At 37.7% G+C, this 20,097-nt stretch overlaps 1 protein-coding gene across 3 annotated transcripts in view; it reads right to left on the reverse strand.

Annotated features, from left to right (window-relative positions):
• Nucleotides 1–20,097, reverse strand: part of Rnf13 (ring finger protein 13) — a 107,342-nt gene that overhangs the window by 51,831 nt on the left and 35,414 nt on the right. For all 3 annotated transcript variants that reach the window (XM_078043563.1, XM_078043564.1, XM_040270010.2), the window contains one exon: nt 11,470–11,595. In XM_078043563.1, coding sequence (XP_077899689.1) covers nt 11,470–11,595 — 126 coding nt within the window. Of the gene's footprint in view, nt 1–11,469; nt 11,596–20,097 lie in introns of those variants that run through there.

Genomic DNA, 20,097 nt, shown 5'->3' on the forward strand with positions numbered 1-20,097 from the left:
CCAAAGTAAAATTAGGGGAAAAGATCCCATAGCAGCAAAAGGAATATAAAACATCTAAGAATAAATCTAATGAAAGAAGTATACAGCTTGTATATTGAAAATTGCATAACACTGTAATAAATTGAAAATTAAAAAGAGATACTGAAATTTGCATGAAAATTCTAGAGACCAATCTTGAGAAAGAACAAAGTTAGATGATTCACACTTCCCAATTTCAAAACCTACTAAACAAAGCTAGAATAATTAAGACAGTGTGACAAAGTATAACAACAGACATATAATATAGCTCAGTGGAATACAACTGAAATTAAGAAAAACATAATATTTCACACGCAAGATTCCTACAAAAAAAATGTTTAACTTGCATCTACCATGACAAAATAATCAGATAAACCCAATTGGTCATTATACAATACAGCTGTCCTGGATTATCCCAAAATATCAATGTCACAAAAGACAAACAGAGAATGGGGAAACGCTTGCTTCTAGGCATGAGCACAGTCACTGATGTGGATTTTCTTTTTCTTTATAAACAACTAGAAAACTAGACAAAATTTATGAAACAACTGCTTTCAAACACTGAGCCACCAGTACTGTGCTCCTGTGCTGATGGTGCTCTCTGAGGCCATGAAACAAGGTGATTTCCACAATGGTCCTGGCTTTCTGCCTGGATCAGAACATTGCAGTCTCACTGAGTTTTTGAGCACAAAGACCCGAGTTCAAGGAAGTTCATTCACATGGATTAAATTTGAATTTTCAGCCTAGAGTACCACTGAAGGATCTTATGCAGAGAAATTACTTTAAATATTTGCATGGGGTCCTTTTGGGTCTTTGGCTGAATACAAAGATGGGCATGAGACTATGAGCCTGGACAAATAATCCCACCAGGGAAAGAACAATTACTGGGGAGTTTAGGATGAATAATTCCTAGGGCTCTGTCATGAGAAGTTCAAGTTCTGACTAACCAGAGTAGACAGACCTCCCTGGACATCCAGAACATTCAGAGGACGCATGGAAGAATCACACCTATTAGTAGAGAACAGTAGCTAAAATAGTAGTCCCAGAATAAAGGCTACTCTGGATCAACTTAATAAATATTTAAAACATGCCTCAGAAGGACCAACTTCACCTGGAATAAAATGCCAACTAAAATAAAACTAAATGATCTTTAAAGAAAGTCAACAAAACCCACACAAACAACGTAACACAATGTCCAGCAAACAATCAAAATTACTGGACATACAAAGAAGTAGGACAATATCGTGACCCATAAACAGGAGAAAAATTGTCGTTAGAAACAAATCCAAAAATGACTTGGAAATGGAATTAGCCGACAATGACTTTTAAATAGCTATTATAATTTATAATTTATAACTTACAAACTAAAAAATTATATTCAAAGATCTGAAGGAAATATAGACAATGCTCAGAGAAATGGAAGATACACCCAAATAATTTAAAAGACTCAAATGAAACTTCCAGAGGAAAAAATATTACAATATGAAAATTTACTTGGTGGATTTAACAGAAGATTAGCTGTTATAGAAGAAAAGCTCAGTTAATCTGAAGATAAAGCAACAGAAATTTCTAAACTGAAACACAAAATAGAAGAGGGAAGAAAAAAATATCAAGAGAGTTGCAGATTAAAAGATGATAGCTAAACTCCTGATTGGGTACTAAAATGATTTAAAAAAAAAAAAAGAGCTACATGAAATATTTTCAAGACGGAAAGTTTAGATTTGTGCTACTAAAATTACCAGATAACAATATTTGTCGGTAGTAAGTTTCCTCAGTGTATTCACTATGGTGGGCAAGTAGGAGAATGCTGCATTAGCATACAGCAAGACACAATATATGGGGATTAATTTAAAATAGTTTAGAACAAAAAGCACTTGGGAGTTGTTAACCATGGCTTGTTTTCAGCAGGATACCTATGTCTTCACCTTTTTTTGATAAACCACAAGTTTTGTCTTAGGGCATTATTTTTTTAACACCCAGCCTAGTGCTTTGACAACCTGAATCACTTTAATCAGGCTAGTTTCAAAAAATAAACTTTAAATAGAATAATTTGCATCTATCATGATTCATTGATAAAATGACATAATTATTAAATAATTTCATGATGCCTCAAAAAGATCAGACACACACCAAAAAAATGCTGCTGTACAAAGATAAATGAAAACCACAATATGAAAAAACTCAATTGTGATGTTACATTTTTAGAGTATTACTTTAAAAATTAATAGATGATTTCTTTCATATTTCTTGATAAAATATTAATTACTAAAAAACCAAACTTGTTTCTACTCTGAAAAGCATAGATCTAATAAAATTTAAAGCATTTTGAATGTCAAACTTGATGTTCCCTAAAGAAAGGAACAATCTTGCTTATTGTATCTATCTCAATTCTAGAAGAGTATTGCTCACAAATAGTGTTTAAAATAAACTGTAACTAACATTAACTGTTTATGCTGCCCTATCCAACAAGATAAAACTCACAAAAAAGTTTTCTTTTATCTGTTTTTTAGTTCCCCTTAAAAAAATCACAAAAATTTTTACTTTAGTCATTGTGAAAAAAAAAAATATTCCTAATATATGCTGCAATTTTCCCAGCTTTCTCAAGTTAAAGGGCACCAAGACTGATCTGACCTTTTCCAGTAACTCAAGGTCATCGTGAATAGGTGTAAATGTACTCTAGTTGCCTTTTGTCCTCAATGCTAAGTGTCAAACATTACTTCCTCTTTCTCTTTGGGTTTACAAGTCAGTAACAGATATCACTGCCTCTGTCCACACTTAAAGTATTTTCTGCAGTAGAGAAATAACTAAACCTGACAAGAATTTCTTTTCTCCTTAAGACATTAAGTGCACAAAAATTCTGAGAAACAGTATCAGAGTACCTGGTTTTGATGCTGCAGCTTTGTGACATTTACCATGGAGACACTCAGGCATGTTCCCTTTTTTACCTGAGGTTCTGTTCTGGAGAACTGACCTTTGGTAAGTGGCATATTGCTCCCATACATATTTGTTCAGGCTAAGTTGAATTTATTTAATGCATTAGAAAATATTTTGGGTTGGGTCAGCAAAATCTTCTGTGTTATATGAAAAGCCACATTTATTTGTTTCAAGAACACCAGAAAACAGAAGCCAGAATGCTTGGAACTTCAAAAATCAAAGATTTTACATGTTCCAGTGGTATCATTTAAAAAAATCAATCTGTACTATTTTTAATGTTGTTTTTTTGTTTGTTTATTTCCTGTACTAGAGATTGAACCTAGGGATGCTCTACATCTTAATTGTATCCCCAACCCTTTTTCATCTTTTATTTTGAGGCAGGGCCTTGCTAAATTGCCCAGGCTGGCCTCAAACTTGCAATCCTCCTTTCTCAGCCTCCTAGGTAGCTGGGATCACAGGCGTGTACCACCACACCCAGCTCCAATTTGTACTGAGAGATAAGATTTCGTACTAATTATAAATAAAAGCAATTTTGAATTTATAACTGCTTGGGCAAAAGCATACTTTGATGTGCTGGCCAGCTTTCACTACTACAAAGAAAAAATTTAGTCCAAATCACTACTGTAAAATCATTTAGTGGACCCACATGAAATTTATCTTTTAAATAAAAAGGAATTTAATATACTAAAGTATTTTAGGTAGTATAGGTAAGTTGCTTAAAGCTATTGTAGGGCTGTGACTATGTGCTGTATACATACCCATGCATGGATAAAAATAAACTTCTAACCATGGGTTGTAGTAAAAAAGTTTGGCACCCAACCATACAGATAGTCCCCAGTGTTCCGTAGGTTGACTGCAATCAGAAGAGAATGGTCTTCCACATACTGCAACAATCATATTACATAACTCCCTTACCAAATCAAAGCCATTATCTTATGGTCTTTGAATGTGACTGTTTCCAATGAACTTTAATATTGTGTCTGGCACACACACTTAGAACTTAAGATAATAAAATTAGATAATTTAATAAAGTTAAATTAAAATAAAACAATCCTTTTTTTCCTGGTGATATTAAGCAAACGTTGAATAACTCTTATATGCATCTACTTCTACTGCTTGCTATTAGCTTGCAATAAAAAGAAAACCTTTACTTTGTAAGTGAAAAACTTTAAAATGAATCTCTAACCTGCTTAAATATTTCATTGTTTTTATTGCAATTTAAGCCTTAAAAGGGTGTTCAAAAAATATTTTCTAGTTCCTAAGTATACTAAAGTACATATTAAAAAGAAGAATACCATCTGAGTTTTGGATACTGACAGGATTCATATTCCAATCAAATCTTAATTATTTCACAATCTAACACAGCAGAAGCTCCATTTCAACCCACTTACTATTGAAAATAAAAGCAATTGTTAATTTATAACTGCTTGGGCAAAAGCATGATAACTAGGCAATCAAAGGATAACTCTGCACTTAACTCTGCCTACTTGGAACTGATAATAGGACTCACCCTCCACTTGGAGAATTACAACAGGATCTTGATGCCCAGCGACACCCGGTGCCAAGCCTGTGCACTCCCTCCCCTACCTGTGCACTGGATTGGTGCCTCCTGCAAGCTCAGGACACAGCACTATAAAAACAGGAGCTCTACTCCCAGGAGGCCCCAGTGAGAAAACACATCCAGGGGATTCCAGGCCAGAATCATGCGTGGGAGGAAAATAATATTACAGAGCAAAAGGAAAGAATCTACAGTAGAGAAGAAGAAAATACAGAGGACTGCTGGGTTTTCTCTGGACTTTTTAAAGAATCTTTGCCATCAGGAACTTTTCCAAACACAAGACGAAAATGAGTAGCTATAATAAGCAATCACTGTGTGGTAAACTTAGTGTTGCTTAATTTAAAATGCTTGACATCAATGTTAAAATAGTTTGAATAGAAAGTTCTCTCATTATTTTGAAAAATGGTAAGTCTGACGGTTTCAAAATCTAGTATTCAGCCTTAATTGGATCCAGCTGTAGCCCTTCCTTTTTGCCGCCCTAATTCTACAAGGAGCCAATCAAACAGACTGTAAGCCCAGACTCCTCCAACCAGAGTGTAGGGCAACAGCACAGGCTGCCCTGTCCTCCCACCTTCCAACTCAAGTTTAATTTCTTGTGGCACCTTGCTACATTATGAAAATCAAATAGTGATACTGCTTTAACATGGTCTGTGTGTGTGTGTGTGTGTGTGTGTGTGTGTGTGTGTGTGTATATATATAATAAAACCTAAAAATAATCACTTGATAATAATGTCCAATGAAGATTAAATTGATACATTAGAAGGTAACAGTTTCTCTTAAGCTCATTATGCAGACATTCATTTTGTTATTATTTAAACTGCACATACTTTATGATACTTTTATTGTGCAGACTACTTTACAAAACTCAAAAAGGTAACAAGTCAAAACAAAAAAAGGAACATGGTATATTACTGGGTGGTTCGGAAGCCTGGCTCCTCTGACCGCATGTTGGCCTTGGCCAGTGGCAGCAAGGTGGCAGTGTTGGCCCTGCCCTTTACTGCCTATTTTACACCTAAGGACAAGCTCTGGGAGTGCAGGGCTCGAATCCAGGCCTTTGAACCCTAATGGGCAGGCACCTTTCCAACAGAACTCCTCAGGCACACGCCTTCACTACGTTTTTAAAAACATTCTGAAGTAAATCAACAAAAAAGGTTAAAAATCACTTTGTAGGAATATTTAGAAATTACTTATTACATGACCTTCACTAGTTATGTAATAGGATTCCACCTCCTGGGTCCCCTTCTTCCTCTGGGAGAAGTCTTTTCTGCTGTCCTTTAATAAATTTCTAATTTCTACTCTGACCTTGCCTTGGCGTGCTTCTTTGGTGTTATTCTTAAACATCGGGGAGCAAGAACTCACTTGTCACCGGTCAACAGCGGTAACAACAACATCTTGGTTTGTATGTGGTGCTGAGGCTTGAACCCGGGCCGCACACATGCCAGGTGAGCATGCTACCGCTTGAGCCACATCCCCAGCCCAAGACCACATCTTTGTGAGGCCGTGCTGATGTGTCCCTTTGTTTCCATCCCTGCACGGACACTTGCTGTGGGATCCTGTGACATGCATTTCATTTTGCTTCACTGTAAAGTTATTTGTCCCACCCTAATCACACTCTGCCTCCTGTCTGCCCACGTGTCCTATCTCTGACCCAATGCCAGGCGTTAAGAGCAGAGACCCTATCAGTTCCACCACAGAACCCCATGAACATGGACCCTTGAGAAGACTTGCAAGTAAGTGCCTGAGGAAGACAACCAGCAAAAACCTCTAAATAGAGTGCATTTTGGAAAAGACACGCAATTTTCCCCCCCAATTCTTTTTTGGCATGACTAAGAAAAAAGATGACCAGGGCTGGGGTTGTAGCTCAGTGGTAGGATGCTTGCCTAGAATGCATGAGGCCCTGGGTTTGATTCTCAGCACTACATACAAATAAATAAAATAAAAGTCCATCAACAACTAGTTATGTAATAACTGCAGTTTGATTTCTATTCAAAAATCGTATCTATCTGCCTAGTGCTACTGATGTGGAGCTCACACTTGGAATACCAAGTAACGTGTTCTCCTGGAGGCTTGAGAGAGGGAACAAAAGGTAAGTGTAGAAAAAAAAACAGGAGGACTTTCATAAGATAAAATTCCACAAAAAAAACAATAATCCAGAAAATGCATATGATAATTTTTTAATTCTCATGAAACACCTGGACGTTGAGAAAAATGGTGTAAATGGATACACAGATTTAGAAATATTTCCAAGGGCACTTCAAGAAATGAACACAAAACCAACAGAGAATTCCAATAATGCTGTTTTTTTTTCCCTACTCTGTTTAACTTACATTTAAAGCCCTGATGGTGCTTTAAATGTAAGTTAAACATTTAATTTAAAGAGCTGAACTTTTTAGAGGACACAGTTTTTGTCAGTGAATGTGTTTTCAGAATCAATGGTTGACATGTCATCAGGAGTTCTCTTACTGCCCTTTTGAATATTTCACATATCCAAACACTAAATCTGAGTTCTACTGCACCTCATCTCTTCTCAGGGCACAATAGACTGAAAGACTCAGATTGCTTCTCTCAACAGAAGCAGAGGTTTAGGCAGTGCTCTTTATTGGAATGTGATTTCCATCCTCCAGAAATTGTTCACTGCCCATCTGCAGTCTCAGTGGCTGCCTCTGCATCACAACATTTGGACTGATCTGTATAAAGAAAATGAGCCATTGCCTTTATTAAAGCACATAAATTCTACTTCATCATTAACTTTTAAAGAAGAAAAAAGAAAGTATAACTTTCTTTAATGCCAGCACAACATTCACCTTAAAAGCAAAACAACCCAGTGGCTTGGAAAGCTGGGGCAGAAGGATCACGAGTTCAAGGCCAATGTTAGCAACTTAACAAGACTCTAAGCAACTCAGTGTGACCCTGTCTCTAAATAAAATACAAAAAGGAGGCTAAGGATGTGGCTCAGTAGTTAAGTGCCCCTGGGTTCAATCCTGAGACCAAAAAAAAAAAAAACATGTAAAGAGCTGTAGAAAATAGTTCCGGAGTGTCCAGCACCACTGATCAGCAGGACTATCTCCATCTACTTTCACCCCTGCTTCTTTCTTCTTCTCTGTCTGCAATGTAAGGGGTTCCCTTCTCCTAGGAAAACTCTGGAAGACAGAGCCAATTCCCATTCATCTGAGGTAATTTAGATTAGATATCACTTTGGATAGGAGAAAGACCACAAAATAACCTTGCAACTACCATCCACTGCAGTACTGCGGACAGTGCTGCATCAAGCTTTCCCGCAGCTCAGTCTACTGAGCTACCTATAGAACAAGCAAAGAAGTCATACAGAAGTGTAGATGGACATGCATGAACCACTACTGATCATCAACAAAGAGAAATTTATTGGCAGTTCTGAAGAAGTCCTACACATTCTCATAAGTGATTAGCTTTTGGGGGCTGGGGATGTGGCTCAAGCGATAGCGTGCTCGCCTGGCATGTGTGCGGCCCGGGTTCGATCCTCAGCACCACATACCAACAAAGATGTTGTGTCTGCTGAGAACTGAAAAAAAATAAATATTAAAAAAAATTCTCTTTCTCACTCTCTCCTCTCTCACTCTCTCTTTAAAAAAAAAAGTGATTAGATTTCATAACATACCTAATATAAAGCTATAAATATAATAATCAGTTTGGAAGCTCAGAAAATGCAATCAGATTTCTGATCAAGGAGTATGGCCAAAAAAGCTAATACTTATTCACCAGTAACCACACTAGAAAGGAAATTGTCTTTGGGATGAGAGTAGAGTTGCTTCTCCAGGGACCAAGGTGACTATATCCTTACCAACCCAGAACACCTTGAGAAGAGATCCATAATTACTCTTGCAAATTTATAAAACTTATACCTTACACACTGGAATAACCATCCCTTGTAAGTCAAATCATAAATCTTACATATCAACTGATACCATGTTACTATATTATGGTATGATTTATCAGCCAGTAATTTAACTACTGAAGAGTCACCATCTTTGCCATCCTTACCTCTTCTCTGTTTATCTCCATGGTAAAATCATGAAATAGCAACACTAAAGCCTACCGCCTCCTTCATGTGTGACAGGCATTTCACAGTGACTATTTCATTTGATCCTCACAATAATCCTATAACACAGGACAGCTTATCAATTCCTATGCAGATAAAGCACACAGAGGCTAAATAACTTGCCCAAGATCATACTGCTAGTAAATGATAAAGATGGGATTCAAACATATGCAGTCTATACCTAGGACTTATTGGAATTACTATGTCTCCCCTCTAAACCAATTTCCCCAAATTTAATACAACTGAGATGAAGATAAAAATCAACAGAAGTCAGATAGGTAAAGAATCTTTAGGCATAAAATCTCCATTATACATTTATGAACCAAAAATAATCAAGTTTAAAAAAATCTACAACAGACTAGAATTTTATGCATTAAAAGACTGTGCCTATATGATAAAGTTTAATAGGAAAATTTTTAAGATTTTCCTTTCCAAATGACAATGGCTGAATTTAAATACTTTACATGTTTTTCCCATGTGTGTAGGGGAGTGTGTGTGTGTGTGTGTGTGTGTATGTATGTGTATGTATATATATATATATATATATTGGGGGTGGGGGTGTATGTGGTGCTGGGATTGAACCCAGGGCCTTGTGCATGTGAGACAAGCAGTCCACCAACTGAGCTATATCCCCAGCCCCCATGTATATATTTTTTAAGAATACATTATACACATAGCAGAAGGCTTACTATTACTGGGTTTGATTTAACAAAACTTTATTGACTGATCACTATGCACTGTGATACAAAATGTATATATAAGTATAATTAAAACATGAACTCTAATCACTTTAAGCTCGCAAAATAAGAAAATATATAAAAAAACATGAAGATAAGATCAACAAAGGAGGCATCTGCAAAGTGGAAGCTGGCAATCTCAGCTAGAATAATGCTCAGCCAGTGATAGGACAGACAGCCAAGAAGGCATCCAAACATGTAAGCAACCTGACAGTCAAATATGAGGGTGGCAACAGTTGCCCTAGACAGAGAAACAACCTGTGTGAAGGCACAGAGGTGCGGTCAGCACAGCACAGCAGTGGACAGACCTCAGGCAGGCAGTGTAAAGAGAGGAGCTAGAATAAGGCTCAGTTGTGAAAATCCACCAGAACCCAGATTCCTGATTAAGAATACACTAGAGGGACAGGAGAGCTAACCAGCCTACCTCTTCACTCTGGACTTGTGCTTTCACCTCAAAAATGAATATCTGTGACCTTATTCCCCTAACTTTCAAAGGGAAACACAACCATCCCACCTAAAAAGGAAAGTCACAACAGCAACAAAGTAGCCTAGCTTCTTGTCACCAAAGACTCCAGAGTCAGAAAATACACAGCACAATGGAGAGAGAGAGAGAGAGAGAGAGAGAGAGAGAGAGAGAGAGAGAGAGAGAGAGAGAAACCTCAGACTCATGAGAATTAGTATGAAAATACATTTTAAAATATATTTAATTTTCTATGAACAAAAAGTTAACAGAATATTACAATAATATTTCATTTGGCTGGAAGAAATGTGCAATTAATAGTTTGGTTCTGAATCAAATCTCATAATGATTTAAAATCAAACTACACAAACAACTCTGAAGGCAGGAAAATCTAGACTTGATTTCAAACACTATTTTTCATTTAAAGGCAATCAAGAGTCCAGATCTGGAATTAATGTACAATGGATACAATACTTGTCATTTACAAACTGATGTACATTTCAAACCCCTTTTCAGTCATTATTTGACTCCTCTAGTGAGTTTCTTATGGAGGCACCACTTCTTAATGAGAGAGACAAACACCATGCACATCAGGGCTCAGGTAGCCTTCCCTTCTGAGCACAGCATTATCTATGCCAAGCTATGGAATATGTGAGGTTGACAGGAGCTCTGAGCAGGCTAGTACAGTCACATCAGGACCTGTTCTATACAGGCCTCTAAGTGGCTTCTGCCCAGGCCAAACCAAAAATACAGCTCCACACACTACCGCCTTCAGAGCAGCCCTGGTGGCACTGAGGGGACATACTACTGTGAGAGGCCAAGAATTTGGACTGAGCTCCCACATGAGCCCAGCAGACAAACAACTCAGAGGTAATCACAATACTGAGTGCTGGGGCTGCAGGAGGCTTGCAGATGATGAACTAAGCTACGATCAATTGGCCTTCTGTCTTCTACAAATGCTGAGGGATTGTGCTGGTGGAGTTCTAAGATCAGCTCTGGTTCTGGGGGAGTCTGGTTCACAAATGTATTTTGTGTTGCTTTTTTTTTGTTTCTCACTTCACACTGATTTGTTTTTCTTTGCTCAAAAAACTCTACTCGACATAATCATTGGCCTAAGGAATTCCTTCTGTCATGAAGGAAGTTCTACAGAGAACTTAGTTTCCCTATCTGAAACCCAGCTTTACCCACTTCAGGGAGACAAAACATGGCACAAGGACAGCATTGACTTGTTACAAGAGAAACCTCACTGTCAGGGTCACCAAAGGAGAAAACAGGTGCTAGACTGATACTGGAAGGGCAAGGCCCAAAACTGCAGGAAGAAGTTCCATTCCTGCATTAGATAAAGTTAGACTCACTACTAGATGCCCAACAAACACCTAAAAATTCTTAGAAGCACTAGGAGTGATTTATATCTAGTCAACTTACTCCTAAATCTCTGAATTACAAAACTTAAGGTGCCTCTCTTTCTGCACTCATTCCTATAACACTGGAGGGTGAGCTGTGCAGGAAGTGTGGAAGACTGAGGTGAGCCTGCCCCATCTCTCTGCCTTTACCACCTCCTTCTCATTTTCCTTATAGGCCTTGTTTCTTTTTTAATCTGGACAACTTTGTGTACTACCTTAAATCTTTTCTGAAACAAGGAATACTTAAATTAGCTAAACAAACAATTTTTAAAAGAAAATAGTACCTTTATATCAAAATTACAATCAAGTCTTCTAATTAGCACGATGAAAGCGCCAGATGAATTGTCCTTTAGTGGTGGAGGTGCTATGGGCTCACAAGCATTCTCTGGTTTTGAGTTGATCAGAAAACCCTGAAAGAGAATTGCAACAGAGTCATCTTTCTTGTCCCACTCAAGGAAGCAAGCACTCACCTCTGCAGACTCCACTGCTTATGGGCCTGCTCTGCACAGGGTGGATATTACTGGCAGTTATGACTACTCCCAGTCCCAGAACATTTAAAGGAGTATTTGTTTTTGTAAACATGGAGTGTTTTAAAATAAACTCTGTCTTAGTACAAGAGTTAAAAACAAAACAAAACAAAAATACATATAAGAAAATCACCCAGGGGCTGGGGTTGTGGCTCAGCAGTAGAGCGCTCCCTTAGCATGTGCGAGGCCCTGGGTTCAATCCTCAGCACCACATAAATATGAATAAAATAAAGGTATTGTGTCCAACCACAGCTAAAAAAAATTAAAATATTAAAGAAAAAAATGAAAATCACCCAGCAACAACCACTATTTTCCAACATATGACATTTCTAAATCAAACAAATCCTTTTTTAAAGTTAGCTTCCAATTTCCATTCATGATATCAAACAAGGAAAATGTACAATAAAATTTCTAGAAACGTATTCTATAGAAACATTAGCCTGAGTCTAGTGAAGGTATATGTAGGAAGATGTTCATTCCAAATTGTTTTAGTAGAAAAAGCTGGAAATCATGCACATCACAATGCAGCTATCTAAAAAATTATAGTATACTCATCTAATAGAAAAATAATATAGCCATTGAAAACTGAGGAAAATCTACACATAGTAAACTGAAAAGATGTCTGCAAGATAATTATGAATTTAAAAAGAAAACAGCAGGTTGCTTTCCTAGAAATGCAGGATGATCTGACATCACAAAATGGAATATAAAATGTTATAAATTAATAGATTAAAATAGAAAAACCAAATGATTATCTCAACAGGTATAAAAATGAGTAAACACATAAAAAGATGATCAAATTCATTAAATTCATTTATAAGAATAAATTAGCAATGACAGCTATGACATGATGACTTAACCCTAGTTCTACATGGTCAGGGCGCATTGACCATGCCTGTAATCCAGCGGCTCAGGAGGCTGAGGCTGGAGGATCGTGAGTTCAAAGCCAGCCTCAGTAACTTAGCAAGGCCCGAAGCAACTTAGTGAGACACTGCCTGTAAAAATAATATTTTAATATTTTCAAAAGGGCTGGGGATGTGACTCAGTGGTTAAGAGCCCCTGGTTCAATCCCCAATACCAAAAAAAAAAAAGTTCTACATGGTGTTTGAGCTGATCATATCAACTAATTCACTGGATTTGTCAATTTCTCCTGCCCTAAGTTGCACTGTTTGGCTTGTCACAGGCAAAACTTCTGTACATATTTCAGGAACAAAATGCATATGTCAGCCAGGCCAGGTGGCACACACCTGTAATCCCAGCAACTCAAGAGGCTGAGACAAGACGGTCATGAGTTCAAAGCCAGCGTCAGCAATGGCGAGGCACTATGCAACTTAGTGAGACCTTGTCTCTAAATAAAATACAAAATAGGGTTGGGGATGTGGCTCAGTAGTTGAGTGCCCCCAACCCCTGGTATCAAAAAAAAGCATATGTCCTCCATTTATTCATAGAATAGCTCCTCTTCTTGATCCCATCAAGCACTTGATTTTGCTTCTTCAGGAAACAGAACTGCAGACATCCTTCTAACAATGAATATTTGTTTTACTTTTGTTATACTTATTCTCTGCTTTCTTTTCTGTGTCTTTCTGCACACACTAACTCAAATTACATAATACATTAAATCTTTTTCAACATACCTATAATAGCAACTGAACTCAATCTATATATAACTTAGAAGCCATGAAGCCAGATGTGGTACCATGTACCTATAATACCAGTTACTCAGGGGGTCGAGGCAGAACCACTTAAGCCCAGGAATTCAAGGCCAGCCTGAGCAACACAGCAAAACCCTTTCCCCCTGACACTGCAAAAAGGAAAAAAAAAAAAAAAGGACTATGGCCAAATTTCCCATGGCAAGTGATAATAACACCTTCATAAATGCCACCTAGCAACAGCAAAGTGAAAGATATCCCAGTTTCACAGCTGGTGAACTGTAGAGTACTAAAATGCACCTTAGAACCAGTGAAATAGGATACAGACACATGAGAAGACTCTGAGAGTAGAAATGGAAAAGAATGTTTACTTTTCAATCATTTTGAATCTATTGTTAAATCTATTTTGACAAGCATGTATTATTTTAAAACTAAAGAACATTAATAAAAACAAACACACGAGCTAAAAATTCTGAAAATAATGATTTTGCCTTAAATTGACTTACGTCTTGAAAAAAAACAGGTCTTAGAGTATTAAATATTATCTTTCTTATTGATTATACTAAAACAAATAACTTCCTAAAATATTCCTATCCTCCCCTTGGATGTAAGTCATTAAAATCAAGTTTACGTTCACTTTCTTTCATGCACAAAGTCTATCAGGCAGCATGAAAAACTTGGCCAATTAGAATATTGCAGCTATAGCCAGGTGCAAATGCTGTGTCACCCAGAGCCAAGCCCCATCATCATTGTTAAGAGGAGTCTGCTCTGCAGTAAGAGTCCTTGTCACCTCTAGCATCAGCAGGGCACATTATGCTAATATGTAGTCACCCTAAAAAAATTGCCAGTGCCCAGGAGACTCCACGCCCAGCTTTCTTCTCTTGGCTGCTGTGACCCTCTGGTGACACACAGGTGCTGGATGGCAGCAGTGTGTGCATACAAAAAGTGGAATCACAGACTTTGAAACTAGATCACAGGGTACCAATCTTTATAAAAACACTGCCAAGCAGTTTTTCAAAGTGGTTTGGGGTTACCAAGTTTTAACTGCAATAGTCAAATAACTTAAACATAGAAATCATACTAATGTAATCTTGTTTTAATGCTTCAGAAGATATTTAGTTTAGGGTAAATGTAATGTAAATAATTACTTTTGTTGACAAGTTAAAATGGTTAAGAAGTCATAAAGAGATAACTCAAGAGATTTTCTAAAAGATGTTTCAGGCTGAACAGAGCCTCTGGATTCAGCACCAGTGAAGATGTTGGGAATGCCAAGAAGGAAACTGGCAGCAGGCCCCTGAGTGTACCTCTTGCAGTAAGAGTGTAAAGCACAAGTGGGAGGAGGCAAGAAAGGTGGTGAGGTGTCTATGGGTACCTGAGAGAGAGCACAGTGACGGCCAATAGCAGGGGGCTGTGGACCACCTCACCCTGGATGAGTCAGGGCCCTCCGCTCCGTATCAACACCTCGCTCTAGAGTGTACCTGTGCAGCAACTATGAGGTGACTGCTACTATCATCCTTCCATGCACAGACAAGGAGACTTCTCAAAACAGTGATGGAATAAGCCAAAGTCTTATAAAGCAGCCATGCAACCTCAGAGCTCAAGCCCCAGACCTATGCTCTTGGCCACTCTGGAACACAGCCTCAAGGCCCTCCCCCACCAAAAAAAGAAAAAGCACACACTGAATGAAGAACAAAATGGGCAACAAGGAATGGCTTTTATAAAGATAAACCAAGAGGTTATGAACCTTGATTCCAAAATTTTATATAAATACTTTAAGTCACAGTGATGTCAATGGAACCTGTCATATATGTTTTATATTCAAACAGAGACCAAAAAGTTTCAAGTGATCAATCACACTTTGTAATTAGCTGTCTTTCCTAATGTGAGACAAATGAATTTATTTATATCAGCTTTCTGGAATGTTAAAAGTCCCCACTGTCTTTTTACTAATTCTTCATTTATTTTTTAGATCATTCTTCCAAAATCTACCGGTAACTTTCATATATGCAGCACATTTAACTTCTTTTCCCTAGGCAGCTGGAGATCCATTTTTTCCTTATGCATTAAAACGTCCCTTCAGGGCTAGGTGTATCATTCAGTGGTAAAGCACATGCTTTGAATGCATAAGGGCCCCAGGGTTTGATTCCCTAAAGAAAAGGAAAAGATTAAAAAAAAAAATTTACTCAGATAATATTAAATTCCTTTAAATAAACTCCTTTTCTTCTGAACGCACTAGTCTCATTTTATGAGGTTAATGGATAAGAAAGAGTTCCTGACCAAGAAATTTAGGTGTTGGAAGCCATGTATAAATTACGAGTTTGTTTGAGCCAACATAAGGCAGGCAGGCTACATTATGGGACTACTGGGTGAAATCCCCCAGCTCGAGAAAGTCAGAATGTGCTGGTGCCTAGGTTCAAACGCAGATGCCTGGAGATGGGCGTAACCTGCCCCAAACAACATGTTTGCCCCATCTTTATCCTGTCTTCCTCAAGAAGCCTACCACAATGAAACCTTTTAATGTATTTCCCCTTAAATAAAGGATTGGGGCCTTTTTTCCTTGTTCAGTTCCAGTTCCTAACAGGGCTGGAAGACCCACCAGGTGAGCCGCTTTCAAAACTATAATCTGCCTATTGTCTTTTGTTCTTTATTATTTTTCTGATCTTTTTAATCTTCCCAGTCAATTCACATCTCCAAAAAAGAATCTGCTCTACCAGGGTGTTGGTAACACTGGCATTTAAGAGTTAACAGATTATTAATTTTTAATTATTTTTATTAGATTTTTAAAAAGCACAAACTGCGTGTGATACAACGGCAGAGAATGAGGCAATTCTAACTACAAAGGCAATCACCGAAAAAGTGGCATAGGACTTGTTCCTAACACTTCATATTTCAGTTTGGTAACAAAAACTATTTAAGAGATTATACTCAGTTGATCTGGCCAATGCAAGTGACAGGAACCTCACACCTAAACCTGCTCTAGACGTTCTGTATCAATGCATGCATGCATCACAAAACTGACTTCAGTTTCTGGCAAACAATCACAGTTGTTTCAACAAATTTGACCAATGTTTCTACTATGCTATAATTCTCTCACCTTTTAGAACTGAAGGGAAAAACATTAGTGTATTACTCATTCCAAGCTCCATGCCCACTTGCAAATTTGATAGCCATATCTCCCATGTCTTTCTGCACATCACCGAGGAAAGCACTAAATAAGATGGAAATTTGAAGGTATACAATAATTTTTAAATTAAATTTTAACTGAATTAAAAGAAAAGATTTAGAAAAATCCTTTCACAAATACAACATTACATTTATGCTGTCTCAATATTACATCTCACTTTTTACACTCAGCTAGGATTCTCCCCAATAACTTCTCTGGGTTATATGTTCTACTTAATGAATTATAGTTTAAATTTTAATGAAAACGATTATAAAATATCATTTTTAAAAGCCATTAATAAACCAAGCATGGTGGTGCACGCCTATAGTTCCAGCTACTCGGAAGGCTGAAGTAGGAGGATTACAAAATCAAGACCAGCCTCAGCAATTTAGAGAGGCCCTGAGCAAGTTAGCAAAACCCTGGCACACAATGAAAACCAGAAAGGGCTGGAGGTTTTAGTTCAGTGGTAAAAAGCCCCTGGGTTCAACCCCCAGTGCCCTCCCGTCAAAAAAAACAGCTCATTAATACTACAAAAGTATTAAAAGAAGCGGGCCTCATCAGCCTGAAACAACAAAAGAAAATAAAACACAACCTAGCAAAATCTGCAGGACACAACTAAAATGTTACCTTGGGGAAACTTTTAGCACTAAGATAATAGGAAAGACTTCAAATCAGACTTCATTAACTTTTGTCTAAAGAAACCAGGAAAAAAAAAGGTCAAATTAAGCCTAAAATTAAAGTGAAGTGATAAATGACAGCCACTCTCTTCACACCAGTCCTTTGGATGTACATTATTGTGGACAAGTAGATGGCTTTAAAGGGTTGGGGGACTCGCCAGAGACAGAATGGGCATGGGAAGCCCAGCAGCTCCCGCCCAGGAGGAGCGCCTCACCTTGGCAAGGCAGCTCAACACCAGGGCCAGCCAGGTCCCACTCTCCCAGCCCAGCCCTAACTCTGGCACTGTGCTCACAGTCACTGCTCCTCAGTAAAAGCACACATCTCATTTAAATTATTAGCATTCTCTTCTACCTTCCTATCACCTCCCATGATATCTGCATGTGACAGCAAGTGGTGTGAAAGTCTGAGTAGGACTTACAGGAAATTCAGGTGACCTAAGAAAGCTGGCTAGCAAACACACTTGAGGTACGGAACACACAATAGCTGCACACTCCCAACTCAGGCTCAGCAAATACCTCCAGCCTGTCTTTAGAAAACAAGTTTAGGCTCTGAGATGATAACTCTCCCAAGAACACTCAGCTGGTGAATGGTGATGCTGTCAAACCCTGAGCAAAAAAGAATGATGTTCCTCTTGTCCAAAACTTGTCTTTCAATTTTAACTTAAATACAAAAAGAAAATGAAGTAAGATCAGTGAGACTGAAGATTTTCCTTTAATATTAGTTGCTACATGAAGCCAATGATGAAGATGATATCTGGGCTAAACAAACCCATTTGGAAAAGAAAAAAGTTCAAGCCACTTAAAATAAATTGCAAAGTACCAGTGGGAATTTGTAGCATAAAATTAAAGATAGTTTTATATGTACAGAACCAGTCAATAAAATTTTTTACTTTATTTCAATACTTTTACCCAATCAACAGATAGTACTATAATTATTTATTAACTTTAGGAAAAAATTCCTTGTTTTATAAAGGATTCATTTTCAGATTTCAAGACAAAGAAAATTCTCTTAGAATCTATTGTATGCCAAAGACCACAAGTAACATGTCTGTTGCAAAAGTTCAACTTGGCAGAGAAAAGAGCAGTCGGATGAAAGCTATGCATTGAGTGAAGCAGTGACCCGCAGTCCTGAGCCACTCAGTTTCTCTCCCTGCGTGCCACCTCACTCCTGGCAGCCCTGCTGCTCAAGGCTGCTGACCTGCTCAGCTCTCACAAGACATAAAATAAGATGAGCAAGGAGAACAAAGGAAGCTGCTTTATCTCCAACCTACCTCTTACTGTCAGAAAACAAAATACAACCTGAAGATTTGGGGTTTTATCCTCAACTTTCTCCACAGAGGCCGTGAAGTCCAGCAGAAAACAGACAACATAACAGAGACTAAACACAGCAGAGGCCAAGCTCTCAGGCCCTAAATGTGATTTTCATGCTTATCAAATAACACTAATGAATACATTAGATAGCAAATATATATTTAGAGATTTGGGTCATTTCCTACTTCATAACTTACTCCAAACAAGACAACCTGTTTGGATTAATTTCAATTTTATTTCCTCTTTTTACTTAAATATTCACTTATTAAAGTATTTATTAATCTTCTACTATAAGACGGGCAGTGCAGGATGCAGCCTAATGGCGTGAGGTAAAGACAGAGATCATGTTCTCAAAAAATCTGCAATTCATGCCAGACACTGTCCAGTCATCCCTTTGGATCATGGGGAGTTGGTTCCAGGACCCCCTAAAGGTACTAAAATCTACAGACGGTCCAGTTTCTTATATAAATGGCATGGTATTTGCACAGAACCCACATGGCTTCCTGGTACTTTAAACCATCCCTAAATGTCTTGTAGCATCTAAGACAATGTGCTTACTCTGTAAATAGTTGTCATTTGTATCGTTTAGGGAATAACAACCAGAAAAAAGTACATGCATGTTCAATATGGATGCAATTTTTAAAAAATGGTTTTGACCCATAGTTCCTTGAAAACATAAATGCTGAGCCCACTGGTACCGAGGGCCAACAGCAGCAGGCATATGCAACATAAAGAACCTGCTTTTTTGAGAACCCCCAGGGTAACCTTTCCCTTCCTGGCTCCCCATTCACCAACTTACTAATTTGTAAATATTGAATATTGGTAAAATTGTTCTAATAGGAACATGAGAAAATGACCCAAGTTGGTGATCATTTTGAATGCACATCCTTCCAGTGTTTGATACTAGTTGAAATTCAATTTTTATGAGATGAATCAGATATAAAGACAGCAAAACCAGAAATCTCCTTTGTATTGAAGCAATATCACTACAACAGCGGAGGTTTATAGAAGAATATCTTGTTTCAAAGGATTAGGGGAGCCCATTCATTTGAAGCATTTTTATCATTAGGTAAACCATGACATGCAGATTACTAGAAAGAAGAGGAATTTATGCTACAGCTTCATGATGCTTGGGCAGCAGGTACACCTAGCCAGACACCAACATGCGATCCAAGAGCCTACGTGCTTATATGAAACTCAGGTGCAATGCATAGGGTTCTCTACAACATGTCTCAGTATTTGATAGGTCAATTTAAAAAAACCATGTAAGATGTTATAATTTGGCCAGAGTGAGCTTTTAATTAATGATTTAAAAATCATGAGGAGATATTCTACTTTCACAACTTCCATAACTAATTTTTGCCATAACTGGTCAAAATTGTTTTAAAAATAACCATTTATGGTCTCTGAAAGTTGTCCTAGGGCATACAGCAAATAAAGAAACATTTAATCATAAAATAATAGGAAACCTTCATGACACTGAGTTTGATAATGATTTCTTGGTAATTATAATAAAATTATAAGCAACAAAAACAAAAAAAAATAGAGAAGATGGACTTCATGAAAATTAAAAGATTTAGAGAAC

The sequence above is a fragment of the Ictidomys tridecemlineatus genome, chromosome 3 (genome assembly GCF_052094955.1).
Source record: "Ictidomys tridecemlineatus isolate mIctTri1 chromosome 3, mIctTri1.hap1, whole genome shotgun sequence".
Classification (NCBI taxonomy): Eukaryota; Metazoa; Chordata; class Mammalia; order Rodentia; family Sciuridae; genus Ictidomys; species Ictidomys tridecemlineatus.